At 50.7% G+C, this 16,934-nt stretch overlaps 1 protein-coding gene across 2 annotated transcripts; it reads left to right on the plus strand.

Moving 5' to 3' along the window:
* The first annotated feature begins 25 nt into the window (after positions 1-25).
* USP5 (ubiquitin specific peptidase 5) lies at positions 26-16,924 on the plus strand. 2 transcript variants are annotated; one of them, XM_033053205.2, is made up of 20 exons: positions 26-181; positions 1,547-1,672; positions 1,962-2,028; positions 7,015-7,148; positions 7,449-7,594; positions 7,886-8,070; positions 8,628-8,722; positions 9,226-9,419; positions 9,572-9,643; positions 10,882-10,963; positions 11,181-11,306; positions 11,738-11,891; positions 12,248-12,422; positions 13,731-13,819; positions 14,011-14,202; positions 14,747-14,890; positions 15,044-15,189; positions 15,271-15,424; positions 16,075-16,159; positions 16,326-16,924. In XM_033053205.2, exons 1-20 carry the CDS (start codon positions 74-76, stop codon positions 16,417-16,419), a joined length of 2,568 nt encoding a protein of 855 aa, XP_032909096.1. In that variant the 5' UTR covers positions 26-73; the 3' UTR covers positions 16,420-16,924. The 2 variants fall into 2 exon arrangements, with proteins under 2 accessions (XP_032909096.1, XP_032909097.1); XM_033053206.2 differs by having other exon boundaries at positions 14,011-14,133.
* Positions 16,925-16,934: the final 10 nt, after the last annotated feature.

A 16,934-nucleotide genomic window follows, 5' to 3' on the forward strand; every position in this document is an offset into this window, starting at 1 on the left:
GGACCCGCCTGACGGCGCTGGGCTGCGATTGGACGGGGCGGGGCTGTGGGCGGTGCCGCGGTGAGCCGCTGTCATGGCGGAGCTGAGCGAGGCGCTGCTGTCGGTGTTGCCGTCCATCCGGGTGCCCAAGGCCGGCGACTGCGTCCACAAGGACGAGTGCGCCTTCTCCTTCGACACGCCGGTAAGCGCGCCCCGCCGCCGGCCCGCTCGCCTGCCCGGGCTGCTCCCGCCGCGGCCGGCTCCCACCCCGCCGCCAGTCGGGGCGCCGCCCGCGCGGGGCCTCACGGGATTTGTGGTTCCCCGGTGGCCGCGGCGGCCTCTCCCGGGCAGCGCGCAGGGCTCTCGCGGACTACTGCGCCCGGCGTGCCCCGCGGCGCGCCCCGCCCGCCCGCGGTGCGCTGGGGACTGTAGTTCCGCGGCCGGGGCGGGCGTGGGCAGGGTGCTCGCCCCGATCAGCGGCGGCCCAGCCCGCGGGCTACCCCTGGAGAGGGAGTGCCCCGCGCCCTAACCTTCCGTGCGGGGGCTCGCCAGGAGTTGTTGTCCGGCGGGGGGCGGGGGGTCGGGCGAGTCCTGGGCCCGCCCTCGGCGGCGGGGGGCGGGCTGGGGGTCCCGCCCTGCCCGGGTCTGAGCCACCTCCCCGGCCTCGCCGCGCGGCGTGGCCCGGCAGGCGGGGGGCGAGGCGGTGCTGTGTCATTAAGATGGCAGTGGTCCCTTCTCCAGCCATCTCCACCCCGCTGGCAGCCCTGCGCTTCTTACGCCAGCCCCGTTCGGCCTAAATGGACCGGGGAGGCCAAGGCAGCAGGAGGGCGAGATCCCCTTTGAGCTTCTTTGTGGGCGCCGGGGAAGTGGCACATGGCATCTTGGCCCTCTTTCCCTCTCCGAGCTCCACGGTGATGCCTGACTGTGCACTGCCCACTCTGTATTAGTCCCAGCAGCTTCTGAAAGCTTCCCTCTCCAACCTTTGCGTTTGGGTCCCCTGCCCGTTCAATTTGAGAAGTGTATGTGCTGAATGAGTGTGGTATTGTCCAGCTGCTGGTGGGATGATGGGGCCGCATTCTGTATCCATTTCCAAGCTGCTCACAGGTTTTTGAACACAACAGCAAAAGTAAACAGTGGTCTGTTAACCTTCCTCTCACACTGTAGTTTGGCATCATTCCCTGTGGCACAGGAGTCACGCGTTTGGACAGGATGCCACAGTTTTGCTGGTAATGATTGTACCATGCTCTGAACTTGTAAACTGTGCATGCTAAGGGCCTTTTACAAGATAAACTCTTGTGGAAACTCAGGCTTTCCTGATTTGGTAGCATCCTGCCATAAATGAACACGCAAATAGTTTTTTAAACACACCATCATGACAGGAGTACCTGTTCTTCTGGACAGCCAGGCTGGGGCTTGCCATCGTATTTCTTACTAGCTACTCGTGGCTATGTAGGAATGAGCTGTTGCCATGACTTAATGAATAATGACTAGTTTGCCATGCCTATCCTGGCAGCTGGAATGGCATTCCTTACCACCTCCCTTCAGTTTTGTCCCTCCTTCCTTCCAGGAGTCAGATGGCGGCTTGTATATCTGTATGAACACGTTCCTGGGCTTTGGAAAGCAGTATGTGGAAAAGCACTATCAGAAAACAGGCCAGCGGGTCTACCTGCATCTCAAAAGAACACGTAAACTGGTAAAAAATAAAAATATATACACTCAAACTTGTTCTGAAGTTGAAAGGTGGGCTATGTGTGTGTATTCCATAAGACAGAGTTTTCTCTCCTGAGATACAGCTGTCATTTTTCCAGGTGAATTGAGGGACATTCATGCTTCAGTTCTGCTTATGCTGAGTTGTTGTAAGGATTTCCCTGGTTATTTCTGATTTTCCTTCTGTTTTCAGAGTAGCTTCATTTCAATCCCTAAGGCTTGCCACAGCATGCCTGTCCCCTTAACTCTTACTTCCCTATTTCTTAATGCCACAGAAGGAAGAAGACACCAACTCCAGTGCTGGGGACCCGCCGAGGAAGAAACCAACTCGCTTGGCTATTGGTAAGGAAGCATCTATGTACTGAACTCCTTGTGTTCAGCCAGTCCTCTGGAGCTGCCTGTTTTGTCTCTTTTGCTTTACTCTTCTTGGCTAGTATCCCTGGCCAAATTAATGTTTTCCAGTGTGTCTCAGATGAGCAGTTCCTGTAGAAGAGTCATTAAGGTGTTCTGTGTCCAAAGTTGCATCTTGTTTTCTGTGGATAAATATGTTTTTTATCCTCTGCCATGACCCCGCATGCCTGGCCTAGCTTGGTGTGGGGGTCACCAGACTGAGACTGTTGCTTAAACACAATGTGCCCAGCATGAGACTGAAGTAAGTTTGAGAAAATATGTGTCTGAGAAAAGTTAAGTTTGAAGCTCCTGGCAGATAAACTATTTTTTAAACTCCTCTGATATTGAACTAACATTATTGATATATATGGGGAAGAAATTAATGGGAAATGTTGCATTAACATTTTTGGCTCATTAGGTCTTATAAGACTGATACTGGAGGAAATACATGTGAGCATTAAAACATAAAAAATATTTTAAATCTTCCTTTTTTAGAAGAACATGGCTGGTGTTCTGTGGATGATACAATTCCCCCAAAGCTGTCTTCCTCTGGCCCCTGGAATTTACTATAATAGATAAGGTCTCCTAGATACCAAGGCTGAACTGAATTCCTTAAGAATTTGGTCACTTTCCTATCACTTAGGAAGATAATTGGTTAGAAATTAGTTTGTGTAATTGGTCAGTTCACCTTTAGAACTTTTGACTTAGATTGGATGCTGCCCTTTGTTTAACTTTCTATTGGTTGTAGTTTGAATCTCCCTTGAACCTATAAATATGACTGTCTCCCCTTTGTCTCTGGGGATCCTGCTCAACCACCCTTCGCATGAAACAGAAATTCTTGTGGAACATGTCTAGTAAGGGCCTCCGGTCTTTCTCTTCTGGCTGTGTGAACTGTTGAGAGGTCGCTGAGGGATATCAGTGCTCTCCAGTCCTGGTAAAAGACCTACCTGAGACAAAAAGACAGTTCACAGTGTTCCATTACTGTCTTTCACCAACTGAGAGGGCTGTCATGGCAGTCAGTGGAGATGCTGCTTGTTTGGAGCAGTCTCAGCTGCTAATTTCTGAGCCATTAAGGAGACACATAAAGGAAGGGACAGAAACTACATTTGTAGCAGTAACAGGTTCTTGGCTTTCTGGAGGCTGACCACTAGAGGGAAATCCAGAATCTAAACTGTGAACGTCTTGATTTTGGATCACTTCTTCCCTGGTTACTTGTCTGCTACCAGAACACAAGCACCACTATTAAGACTGTCAGCTGCTCCCTGTTTTGCTGGTGAGCTGAGTAGAACCCCAACGATCACTTCTAGAAAAATTGAGGTTGGCATATCCGTTTCTTCAGATAGCCGATGCTTTTCTGTATATATGTGTATATATATGTGTATATATATATGATTATGCTGCTTTGGGAGAGATGAGGCCTGGTCTGCATTATGAGTTATTCCTGCATCCTGAATTCTGCAAAGGTTGTGCAACAAGTGGTGTCTGTGGGTCGACGAATATCTGCCTGTGATAACAGCTTAGTGGTGTGAATGGAGCAGGAGAGAATAAAAGAAAGTATTAGCCCTATGAGACAACGGTCTCAAGTTCAGGAGTAGATTTTTTTTTTAATCTTTGTTTTAGCTGCACTGTAGTGGTTTAACTAATCCTGACACGGGAATATTTTTTTAAGTGCTAGAAAAATTTGTGAAAAAATATAGCCCTTGATCTCTCTGTACCTCATTTTCTGCTCTCAATGACAGTGCTTGCCTCCTATGCCTGCATGTTGGTTGATGGACTTTTGTGGTGTGTAGTGCTTAGGTACCATCATGGAAAGGGAGGCAGTGTACCTCAGGGCAAGCTGGTGGCTATTGACCTTCTTCCTCATCTGGAGTCTCAGAAGGGTCCTGAGGGGACCTCACCAGTCTGGTTTAGTTTGTTTAGGGTTCAAGGATTCTGTAATGCCCTGGGGGATTGTGTATTGCATTACTCTATGAAGTGGAGACGGGAAATCTCTGGACTCTGCTGAAGAGGCACAGAAAAGGATTACAGTAATTTCACGACTATAAGGCGCACCCTTTTGACTAAAATCTCCCCCCAAAACCGGAAGTGCGCCTTATAGTCCGGTGCGCCTTATCTGATCTACAAAGTTGCGACATTTGCCACCCCGGAAGTGAGAGCCCGCCGGCTTCGGGGCCACCCCCGCGCGGGGCGGACCCGCCGGCTTCGGGGCCGCCCCCGCGCGGGGCGGACCCGCCGGCTTCGGGGCCTCCCCACCGGCATCGGGGCCTCCCCCGCGCAGGGCCGTCCCGCCGGCTTCAGGGCCGCCCCTGCGCGGGGCGGACCCGCCGGCTTCAGGGCCGCCCCTGCGCGGGGCGGACCCGCCGGCTTCGGGGCCACCCCCGCGCGGGGCGGACCCGCCGGCTTTGGGGCCTCCCCACCGGCATCGGGGCCACCCCCGCGCGGGGCGGACCCGCCGGCTTCGGGGCCTCCCCACCGGCATCGGGGCCTCCCCCGCGCAGGGCCGTCCCGCCGGCTTCGGGGCCGCCCCTGCGCGGGGCGGACCCGCCGGCTTCGGGGCCTCCCCACCGGCATCGGGGCCTCCCCCGCGCAGGGCCGTCCCGCCGGCTTCGGGGCCGCCCCCGCGCGGGGCGGACCCGCCGGCTTCGGGGCCTCCCCACCGGCATCGGGGCCTCCCCCGCGCAGGGCCGTCCCGACGGCATCGGGGCCGCCCCCGCGCGGGGCGGACCCGCCGGCTTCGGGGCCTCCCCACCGGCATCGGGGCCTCCCCCGCGCAGGGCCGTCCCGCCGGCATCGGGGCCGCCCCTGCGCGGGGCGGACCCGCCGGCTTCGGGGCCACCCCCGCGCGGGGCGGACCCGCCGGCTTCGGGGCCTCCCCACCGGCATCGGGGCCACCCCCGCGCGGGGCCGGCCCGCCGACATTGGGACGGCTCCCTTGCGGGGGGTGTTAAAGCCGCAGGAATCGGATCGGCTGCTGCGCGGGGGGGGCGAAAGCCGCAGGGATCGGATCGGCTGCTGCGCGGGCGGGGCGAAAGCCCCCGGAATCACGGTGGCCGCCGCGCGGGGGGGGCGAAAGCCCCCGGAATCACGGCGGTCGCCGCGCGGGGGGGGGGGCGAAAGCCCCCGGAATCACGGCGGTCGCCGCGCGGGCGGGGCGAAAGCCCCCGGAATCACGGCGGTCGCCGCGCGGGGCGGGGCGAAAACCCCCAGAAGCACGGCGGCCGCCGCGCGGGGGGGGGGGCGAAAGCCCCCGGAAGCACCGCGGCCGCCGCGCGGGGGGGGCGAAAGCCGCCGGAAGCACCGCGGCCGCCGCGCAGGGGGGGCGAAAACCGCCGGAAGCACGGCGGCCGCCATGCGGAGAGGGGGAAAGCCGCCAGAATCGGAGCGGCTGCCACGCGGGGAGGGGGCAAGCAGCTGGAATCGGGGCAGCGGCGGCACGGGGCAAGCCTGCCGGCATTGGGTCACCCGGAGCGCCAGGGAACTCCCGGAACAGCGGGGCCCTGGGGATGCTGCACGGAGCGGCGGTGGGCATAGCCCGGCCCTGCCGGGTACAGGCAGGCCCGGGAGCCAATGGCTGCTGGGTTGAGGCGGGGCCTCGGCCAGCAAGCGCGCGGGAGGAGCTGGGGGCGGAGCCTCGCTGCAAAAAAAAACCCGGTGCGCCTTATAGACCGGTGCGCCTTATCTGATCTACAAAGTTGCAAAATGTGCCGGCTCCCGGGGGTGCGCCTTATAGTCCGGTGCGCCTTATGGTCGTGAAATTACTGTATCTAGGTATGTTGCATGATGCTGGTGACTGTTTTCTAAAACCATTGTGTTCATACATAGCAGTTTGTGCATAGTGTAAAACTTGTAGCTGTCTAAGGAGGGAGTTGCAGGAGATATCATGGGACTGGATATATTTGACAAGAACTTTTTAAGGAAATACAGTAGTCGTTACCAGAACTGTGTTGCATAGAGGATTCTTGAGGCAAAGGCACTGAGCAGCAAAAGCTTTTATTCCCTTCAGAGATTTGTTTCAGCTGCAGATGTTCAGATATTTGTTTCAGAGATTATTGCAGTCACAGCATGCAATTTTTACGAAAATAAAGGAAACTCAGGTTGAAAACACAGGGGGTTTAGGCTGCTAAATAAGCCATATATCTTCTGCCTGTTTCCTTTTAGAACGTAGCATGTGAATATCTGCAGAACAGAGAAGGCCTAGCTTTTCCTCTGAGTACATAATCAAAAAACTGTAGGTGAGGGAATCTGCAGAAACTGCAGATGTTTTGGTGAGCATCCATGATGACTTTACAACTGGCAAATAATCTTTTATATATGGATCTCCAGTTTCTGGTGCAACTTCTGGAAAGCTCAGCTAGGTGGGCATAGAAACTATCACTATACCTTTGCTCAGACTTTTTCTGCAATTCTGTATATTCTGGTTCCAAAGGAGCTCCTGGTTCTTCTTGCTTGAGTGTGGGACTCTAGACTGTCCTTTCTGGGAAGGGCAAGAAAGCAAGGCAGGCTTCTTAAAGACACTGGTAGACCTGACATTTGCCCTGGCTTACAAGGTGATCTCTTCATGCATATCTCCATTTGTTGTCTTGAGTATTCTGGTTAAGGATGAACACCAGTGCTTTATCTTGGCACTGTTCTGGCCAATGTTTCTCTAGAGGAGGTTTGATTCTCTTCCTGGTTGTTGCCAGAGTCTGGAGATTGTTTTTAAGCATCTATAAAAAAAGCTAGTGAAAATAAGCCTATTCTCACTATGCTTATATTTTTTCCTGTGAAGTCCACACCACTAGCAGAAGCTCTGGGATCCAGAAGCAGTTGAAAGATTGTGGATCACTGATTTAGATCTTTGTCTTAGTCGTGGTGCCTTATTTCATGTAAGGTGTGGGGAAAGAAGCTTTTCAAGCTCTTTGGTTTCACCTGTTGCCACAATGTTTTTTCTTCTTGTAGGTGTAGAAGGTGGATTTGACATTGCAGAAGAAAAGTTTGAATATGACGAAGATGTAAAAATAGTAATTTTGCCAGACCATTTGGATATTCCACGTGATGGGCTAGAGGGACTACCAGACATGGTCAAAGACAGGGTATGTTTGGGTGGAGGGCTGTGTTTACTGTTGATGAGGAAATGTACCATTACAGAGAAGGAAACTACCCTGTAAGAGCGATCGTGCAGAGCAGCTGCGAAGTCTCAGCTGGCGGTCATCAAGATAGTTCTGCACTTACACGATGCATTATATTACAGAGTCCTAACTTGTGTGTGACTGAGGCTCCCAAAAGTCTCAAGCGACTTGCCTAAGTTAGTAGTGTTGTGGCACTGGAAGTTTCTTGTGCCCTTACTGTGGTAGGCCACCCCTTCATGTTTTCTCCTGCTGTCCTAATTCCAGATTGCCAGTGCGATTGAGGCCATCCTGACAGCAGATTCAGCCTCACGGAAGCAGGAGGTGCAGGCTTGGGATGGGGAGGTTCGACGTGTTTCCAAACATGCTTTTTCCCTGCACCAACTTCAGAACGATGTCCGCATCCCACCGTGGTGAGCATAGTACTGGAACTTGCTGTGTCACTCTGTGTTCCAGACCCTTCTCCTGTGCTGGGCTGCAGCAGCAGATGAGACCTCTTTTGTGAGGTCCAAGTGTGCCTTGTCACAGTAGATGCAGGGGAGGTGGCACACTAAGGTATATCAGGATTCTCAGTGTTCTGTGGTGAAAGAGGACTGAGATCGCTTATGCAGTGGAAATTGCAGTGGGCAGCAATGGCGAGGGCTTGGGAGGTAGAACCCAGAGGTTTTCCTTCTGATCTCTTTTTCTCTGTTCCTTGTCATTAGTGGCTGGAAGTGCAGTAAGTGTGACATGAAGGAGAACCTGTGGCTGAACATGACTGACGGAGCCATCCTCTGTGGTCGGCGCTACTTCGATGGCAGTGGTGGCAACAACCACGCAGTTGAGCACTACCGAGAAACTGGCTACCCGCTGGCTGTGAAACTGGGAACAATCACTCCTGATGGGGCTGGTGAGAAGGGGGATCCTCCCGGGTTAGGGATGCCAGGCACCACTCAGGCTGATGCAGAACTCTTGCAGGTATCAGGGTGGCATTGGCCATCTTGTGACCTGGAACATGCAGTGCCATCTCATTGTGAACTTTGCCACTCCGACCTGCTTCTTGTGTGAGGCAAAGAATGAGCTGATAAAAGAACCTTGCCTTCCTCCGCCTCTCACTTGTGATTGGGAACTTTTAGAATAGTTATCCAGGTTGCCATCTGATTTTCTGTGTTGGGATGTGTTCACAAAGAACCATATGTTAAGTGGAGAATATATGGCACAGTAACCCACTTTCCTTACTTCTGGCATAAGTGTACCTCTGTACCGTGATGGGTGACAAAGTTGTCTTGTGACATGCTTAGAAGGAATCTCAATATTCTGTCTGTTATAATATTCTGCTGAGAAAGGGCAGAAACCCCAATGGCTCAGTTTGCTGAAACTGCCAGTTCGGAGCACTTTCTTCATGCAGCTCTGAATTTGAGATCGTAGACCATTACAAGTTTCTCTTTTTTCTGTTTTCCTGCATAGATGTCTACTCATATGATGAGGATGACATGGTGTTGGATCCCAACCTGGCAGAACATCTGGCACACTTTGGGATTGATATGCTCAAGATGCAGAAGGTGAGGAGGAAGTGGCGTCCTCCATAGGCCCAGAGGGAGACAGAAGCAGCTCTGAGGTGTCTTACCTGGATTCCAGCTTTCTGTGGCTATGCAGAACCATTCCTGGTCAAGAAACCCTGGAGTTTTTTATCACACATAGAGTTGTCTCATCTGCCTTTCTTCTTTGATTGCCTTTTTTGGCTTTCTTTCATGTCCCTCAGATTTATTTTCCTGAGGTTATTTGTCAGTACTGTGGGCAGAGAGGCTCCCAGGTGCTGAGTGTTTTTTGTTAGTGTGTGGTTTCCATGCCTCTTTATAGGGGATGGTTTAGATTTCTCCCATATTTCAGTTCCCTCCTCTTTCTGTCCCAGGTACTTATATATATGGAAACAACTCTTGTTTCTTCCTCCTCTAATTATAGAATAAAACAAAATGGATTTGACTGTTTCTCTACAGCATTGCACTTTTCTCACCTCTGATGTTTCCTTGAGTCTTTGAGGATTTCCTGTTCTTTCCCTCTGCAGACAGACAAGACAATGACAGAACTGGAAATAGACATGAACCAGCGTATTGGGGAGTGGGAGCTTATCCAGGAGTCTGGTGTTCAACTCAAGCCTCTCTATGGGCCTGGGTACACTGGTATCCGCAACCTGGGCAACAGTTGCTACCTCAATTCTGTGATGCAGGTGCTGTTCAGTATCCCAGACTTCCAGAGAAAGTAAGTGAGCTTAATCACTCCTTTCCATTAGTCTGGGATCAGTACAAAGGTCTCCTAGAGCTGGGAGCTTCTGTTGCAGTAATCATGCTCAGAACTGCATTTTTACCAGATGAAGCTGCATATCCCTTAGATTGCTTCATTTTGTTCTGCAGGTATGTGGACAAGCTGGAGAAGATATTCCAAAGTGCACCTTCTGACCCTACACAGGATTTCAGCACACAAGTGTATGTAGAATTTTGGTGAGAGAAGGAAGGCTGAGGCTGCCTGGATGCATCCCTTCTGTGCTGCTTTGCTCCAGGGTTCTCCCTCAAACCTCACCTCTCTTTCTTTGCCGGTCACCAGAGACACTGATCCTCAGTGATCAGTGAGGATCTAATCCAAGGAAGTTCACCTGAATGCCCTAGGTGGAGAGGACAGAGTGGACCCTGTGTGCATGAGAGGCTCTGAAATGTATTATGTGTGTTATGCCTGTTAAACTGGGGGGATTTCTGGAAGGCAGCTTCTGTCTGCATAACAGTTAAAAGAGGCTTGCTGTCTGCAGTGGAGAGAGATGGCAAAGAGCAAGGGGATACATAGGTTTAGGCAGCTTTTTTCTCAGTGGATAACTTACATATGCCTAAAGAGGCTTCCCTCAAGAGGTACTGTGCAGGAGAATATGCAGAAGGAAGAATACAAGATTTGGGAGGGGATTGCATTTCAATTATGTCAAGTCTGTGCTACAGCTGCTCTCAAACAAGCATGTGGAAGTTTGGGGTAGAGGAATGGAAGGTGGCAGTTGTGGACAGGGAGTTCAGTGGTACAGGAGGATTCTAAATTTGAGCAGCCTGGAATGAGGTGTTCACTGAGAGGGGATTAAGGTAAGACAGCCGGAATTATTACTGCCTGGGCAAAGGGAGGAGTTGGTAATGTTTGGTTCCAGACAAATGGCAATAATGATGGGGAAGGACTGGAGTGAAATGGAATAGCAGGAGAGTCTGGGCATAGGAGGAAATTGCTGAACACATACTGTTGTCCATGAAGTGCCTCATGCAGTCAATCTTCCTCTGGGAAAACGGGATCAGTCTGCTCTCGGCAGTCTATTTCTGGCTCAGACAATTTCTATGTGCCCTGTTGTCTCCTGCACAGTCACACACACTGCTCCATTCTCCCTGTCAGGCTGCAGCTCAGCTTGGCTGTTGCGCAGCTGCTGTGTGTCTCAGCACAGGTGTTCCTTCATGTTCTTCTCAGTGTGCAAGCAGTAGTTGAGATTGGCACCCTAAAGCCCTGGTAACTTTGAAGTCAGTGATGTTTCTCTGCCAGAGAGTAGACCACAATAAGATAATCTTGCCTAGTGCAGCAGAGAAAGCTGTTATCTATGAAACTGGCAGCCTGTGGCAGTGTTAAAGCTGGATGGGTTGATGTGGCTCCTGGAGCATGTGAGATTGAAGAAATATTGATCCTAACAGTGACTTTGTCATTCCAGAGCCAAACTGGGCCATGGACTGCTTTCTGGGGAGTATTCAAGGCCAGCTTCTGCAGATGGGGAGCAGCAGTCTGATCAGAAGGTGAGGCTTGGATATGGCATCCTCTTGGTGCATGTGTTGCATGAGGTATTGTGTATGCTGCATGGCAAAAGAGGGAGAACCCTTTCTGAGGACGTGCTGGGGCTTGTTCTGAGGCCTGTCACCTGAAGAAAAACATGGCTAAGAATAGAGTGTTATGTGCCAGGACACATGCTTGGCAAATTGTGACCACCTTCCTCTTCCACATTGTTACTTGCAGGGTGTGCAAAATGGCATTGCTCCACGCATGTTTAAGTCCCTCATTGGAAAGGGCCACCCAGAATTTTCCACTAACCGACAGCAGGATGCCCAGGAATTCTTTCTGCACTTCATCAACATGGTGGAGGTAATGGTTGAGTCTATCTGGCATACCATGGAAAGTCCAGCTTGATTTTCTTCCCACAGCAAGGGGTGAGGAGTGGGGGTGAGAATTTGGCAATCTGAGCAGAGAGAGGGAGAGAACACAGGGAAATGGGCCATCTAGCACCTGCCAGGGTGGAGAAGGAGAGGTGCTTGGCCATGTTTTCAGGGCTGATTCCATGGAGAAATTTTTGGGGAATGGTACAGCTGGAGATGTCAAGTTTCTTCTTTAGGAGCAGGAATGTCATGGCTTCCTGGAGTACAGAAGCCAGCTTCAGTTTCCTCTTTACTGTCTTTTCCAGGGGACTGGGTACAGAAGTGAATACTCTTCAGCCATGTGCTGTGTGACATCATTGTTACAGCAGATAATTTTTTCTGCCATTCTGATGTTACATCTGTCCTTCTAATGTTCTTCAGAGAAACTGCCGCAGCTCGGAGAACCCTAATGAGGTCTTCCGTTTTCTGGTGGAGGAGAAGTTGAAGTGCCTGGCCACAGAAAAGGTGAAATATACCCAGCGAGTCGACTATATTATGCAGCTGCCTGTGCCCATGGATGCTGCACTCAACAAAGGTCAGTAATGTGCCAAGACCAGACTAGTAGCAAGCCCTGTGTTTGTATATTGTACTATTCTTACAGAACTCCTTAAATGAGAAAGGGACTTCTTTGCCACTTCTGAGGCCAGATCCTTCTGCTGTTGTGGGATCGGGCTGATGTCCCTCTAGATACTTTCCCTCGGACACCACAAGCTGGGCTGTGATTCAGCAGCAAAACAGGAATGACTGCAGTAGCAGAACTATGCTCTGGAAGCTGTACTCTGTTCTCGGTGGCGTGTATCTATAGGCCTGCTCTGCCTCTGGGTGTAACTTACACCAGTCACTTTGTAGGTACCTAGAGGTGGTCCTTGACTCCTCTACTTTATTCTCTAGATGAACTGCTGGAATATGAGGAGAAGAAGAGGCAGGCAGAGGAGGAGAAGCAGCCACTGCCTGAGCTGGTGCGAGCCAAGGTGCCTTTCAGCTCCTGCCTAGAGGCCTATGGAGCTCCAGAGCAGGTGGATGATTTCTGGAGCACAGCCTTGCAGGCCAAGTCTGTGGCTCTCAAGTAAGTGTGTGTCAGCTAAACTGTGATGAACTGGCCATAGCTGCATCTCTGGGGACTTCTTGTAGTTTGGGGGAAGAACCATTACTGAAGCTTTGTAGTCCTCCATACCCTGGGTCCATAGAACATTGAAACAGAGAGGGGATCAGTCCATCAATGCTGGAGTGGTTGCCCTCAGTGGGCAGAACAGCAGTGCTAATGACGTCCTAGTCATCAGATTTCAGTTGCTGAGGGTCTACAAAAACACAGTGATATTTCAGAAAACAGTAGCTTTTACTGTAAATTTAAAATTTAGCTTTGGAATTAGTACTGACTGTATCATGACACTGATCTTGCACCATCTCTAAAATTTCTTCAAGTTTTTAACTGTTAAGGTTTGAGAAGAACACCAAGTGTAACAGATGCATGAGTTCTTTGAAAGAATGCTTACTTAAATGCTAGTAGCAAGGTTTAAAAAACAGCTTTAATTTTTCTCGCTGCCTGTAGCACATGCAACAGTGCAAAGTTGCAGTGACAAGATTACAAATGTAGCAGCTTTCTGCTGTGATGCTACTGAGTGTTCTTTTGCAATGAAAGTCCTCAAAGAGTTGGAAGCACTTTTCTGACAAATACTGCACTATTAAGCAATAGCTACTATAAACAAGCATCACATTGAAAAATAACCTTTCGTTTTAATTTTTACTGCGTTTTTTAAGCGTTTGTATTCAAACGCTTTACTGTCACTTAATTAGTTCCACAGCATGTTGCAATTATCACCTGGTAATGAGCATGTCTCACTTAGAGGTGCTTCTCCCTTCACAAACCTTCCTCTCTGTTTCTTTGCTTCCAGACACTTTCTCTCTCAAATTGTATAATTAAATAATGTTTAATCAAATTCAGTTAACTTAAAATTCATTGCTTCTGTTCCATATCCAAAAAAGTGCCCTTGTGCTTGAAAGCTTGTGAGTTCCTTCAAGTGTATCTGTTAGTCTAATAAAAAGATGTTATTTCCACAACATTCCTTAAGGGCTAGAATTTTATAAATAAAATCTGATCAGGCTTGTAAAATACAGGATTGAAAGGTAGAAAATATGTACTATTTTTTTCTTATCTCCAAGATTTGCATTCCATCTCATCTTGTCAGGGCTTATGCCTTAGAAGTGGTTCTCTGTTTGAGGAGCTTTAAGCTCAGCACAGGAGAGCTGCACAGACTGGTGTATCCCTCAGCCTGCTCTGGACATGGCTCTGCCCTACTCACTGATTTCTTGGATCAGCTAGACACCCTTGATCTTTGCTAACAAAGTATTTAAAAATATTATGTGTCTCTTTCAGAACAACACGGTTTGCCTCTTTCCCAGATTATCTGGTCATCCAGATCAAGAAGTTCACTTTTGGTCTGGACTGGGTGCCCAAAAAGCTCGGTAAGGAGGATGAGAAGTACAGAGCATATAGGTACTGAGAGACATGGATATTGTGGTCATTACTACCAGTAGGAAAGTAACTATCCCAAAAGTTGCTGTAGGCATCTCCAGGGACTTACCCTTCTAGATCTCCCATCCGAGTTTGTTGTTTCTGCCCCTACACGGAGCTTGAGCAAGACCATATCTTGCAGATGTTTCCATTGAAATGCCAGAGGAGCTGGATATCTCTGCACTGCAGGGAACAGGGCTGCAGGAAGGAGAAGAAGAAATGCCAGACATCGCACCCCCACTGGTGACACCAGATGAGCCCAAAGGTAGCCTGGGGTTCTATGGCAACGAGGACGACGACTCCTTCTGCTCCCCTCACTTCTCCTCTCCGACATGTTAGTGATTCTCCTCCTCTCTTCCTGATGCCTGACTCATTTCCTTGCTCTCCTTGCCTTGTGTCCCATGCTAGCAGTTTCCCACTTGCTCAGACTTTCCCTGTCCTTTTGTCAGTGATTTCCAGCTGCCTCCCTTGCATGCCTGTTATGCAAGGGTGTTATGCAAGGGGGTTTGTTGATTCCTGTTCTGTGTAAGATGGGGGGGATGGCATGTCCAGTGCATTTAGAGGAGGCGGAGTTGGGATTTATGTAGGATTTAATTGCTAGAGGTATTTAATTTTCACAAACCACAGTGGGAGGTCAGGCATAGAGCTTTGGGAAGAACCAGTGCTCCTGAGTTCATGGGTTGAATTGTTTCGTTCTTTGCTCTGTGTGAGACTTCTCTTCTGAAGAAGAAAGGTGGCTGAGAAAAGCCGAGCGATGGAACTTGGTGTGAAATAAAGCCAGGAAGTGGTGGCTTTGGAGGCTGTGTGACATGAGACAAAATGGACCCACCAGCAGGGATGGGTGGGAGTGGGTGGCTCTAACTTCTGTCTTCCCACAGCACCCATGCTGGATGAGTCGGTGATTATCCAGCTAGTGGAAATGGGCTTTCCCATGGATGCTTGCCGCAAAGCTGTGTATTACACAGGGAATAGTGGGGTTGAGGCGGCCATGAACTGGGTCATGTCACATATGGATGATCCAGGTATGAGGCCATGGCCATGGTGAAGCTTACTGCTTCTGGGCTCTTGTGCTCATGTCCTACTACCACAGTGGAAAACTGAAGTAGTTTGGACTTGGGCCGTACCCTCTTGGCCAGATCTAATTACTCTGAGCTGTGTTGTGTTTCTTGCTGCAGACTTTGCTAACCCATTAGTTCTCCCTGGATCCAGTGGACCAGGGTCAACTATTGCCTGCCCAGACCCTCCTTCAGAAGATAGTGTGGCCACCATTGTCTCCATGGGCTTCTCCCGGGACCAGGCAATGAAAGCGCTTAGAGCCACGGTGAGAGGCATGAGTGACATCAGAATGCAAGGATTTTTTCAGGAACAGGAATTCTGAAGTTCACTGTCTTCTTCCTTCCAGAGCAATAGTCTGGAGCGTGCTGTGGATTGGATCTTCAGTCACATTGATGACCTCGATGCAGAAGCTGCTATGGATATCTCAGAGGGGCGCTCGGCAGCCGAGTCCATCTCTGAATCCGTCCCTGTGGGTCCTAAAGTGCGCGATGGGCCTGGAAGTGAGTTCCAAGCCATAGGAATGTGGATTTTGGGGTGCAAACTCAGTATGACTTTGTCATTCCTGATCCATGCAGTACTGCATGTTTTAGCAGCAGCAGCTATTGCAGAGCTGGTCTGGTTGTAGAAGTGGACAGGGAGGAAGAGGGAAGGAATGGCAAAGTAGTCTAGACCCTTCAGGCTGGATGAGGATAATCAGGAAGCCAATAAGAGAGAGGTTGGGGAAGTGCCATTAAGTGAAAGAAAGAAAGGGCTGTGCTGCTTTTATCCAGTGGTTCTGGGAGGCTTTTTTGCCCTTTTAGTTCCTTCTGAAAAAAGTACTTTCAGTCTGTGCACAGATTTTGTTGCACAGGAGCTTGGCTGTTGGATGCCATAGGGAGGCGGAATCCCTGCCTTACCCATCCAGCACCCATGGCCCAAATAAAAAGTTGGAAGAGAGAAGGCTAAATGGAAGTTAGCATCTCCGATTTCCCTCTATGTTTGGCCTTAAGACTACTCAACAGTCATAATTAGTGGGGATCCAGTTCTAAATTATTACTCAGCAGAGCTTCCTTCAGGAGTCCTTCTCTTGAGAGGGCCTTGCACAGGGCGTTAGGGAGTAAGACAGCTTTCCTCTTTGCTTGACAATCCTCTCTTCCCTCCTTCTTTGAAGAATATCAGCTGTTTGCCTTCATCAGCCACATGGGCACTTCAACTATGTGTGGACATTATGTTTGTCACATCAAGAAAGATGGCAGGTAAGGATTTCCACAGTGCAAGGGAACTGAGGTACTGCTTTAAATCCTCATCGTCCCCTGTTTCTTCAGAGGTCTTGGGGGGTTTGGGCTGAGAGGTGGTGAGTGCAATCGAGTTGTGTTTTAACCACGGAATGGCATTCCTGAGCTCCTCTTGTGCCTATTGCAGATGGGTGATCTACAACGACCAGAAAGTCTGTGCTTCTGAGAAGCCCCCTAAGGACCTGGGCTACATCTACTTCTATCAGCGGATTCCCAGCTAGAACATCCTCTTGCTGTGTGTGGTGGGGGGAGAGTGGGCTAAAGGTGTGGGGGGGAAAGGAGTGGGGGCAGTGAGGGTGGGAGCAGGGTCCTTCTCCTCCCTGCTCCTTTCCCCAGTCCCTTCACAGCCTCTCTGTGGAGACACAGGCAGAGACAAAAGTTCACTGACTAATCGACTGGGGACTGGAGCCCCCATGGACATGAGTGAAGGGAGTTTGGGGGGTTGGGAATATCTCTTTCTATAGGAAATGTCCTCACTGTCCCCATCCCTGTGACACACAGCCCTAATGCTTCGCTGCTTGGTGGGATGATGCCGCCTCCTTGCTGTCCGGGAGGAGAGGAGGGGGCTTGTGTGTACGTGTGGCTTTTGAATGGGGGGGTTCCTTCTTCCCGCCCTGTCGGGCGGGGCCGTGGGGCGGGCAGCAAGGCGGGCCACGAGCAGCGCTTCCCCTTGTGTGCCCTAGACATGCCAAAATACACGAGGGACAAAATAAAAGTGGAAATACCCCCCTGGCTC

The sequence above is a fragment of the Catharus ustulatus genome, chromosome 2 (genome assembly GCF_009819885.2).
Source record: "Catharus ustulatus isolate bCatUst1 chromosome 2, bCatUst1.pri.v2, whole genome shotgun sequence".
Lineage (NCBI taxonomy): Eukaryota > Metazoa > Chordata > Aves > Passeriformes > Turdidae > Catharus > Catharus ustulatus.

Coding starts and splice junctions, on each gene's coding strand:
- USP5 (XM_033053205.2), top strand. CDS start 74: ATGGCGGAGCTGAGCGAGGCGCTGCTGTCGGTGTTGCCGTCCATCCGG. Junction 7,595..7,885: donor GATGTCCGCATCCCACCGTG/GTGAGCATAGTA, acceptor CCTTGTCATTAG/TGGCTGGAAGTGCAGTAAGT. Junction 9,644..10,881: donor CAGGATTTCAGCACACAAGT/GTATGTAGAATT, acceptor TTGTCATTCCAG/AGCCAAACTGGGCCATGGAC.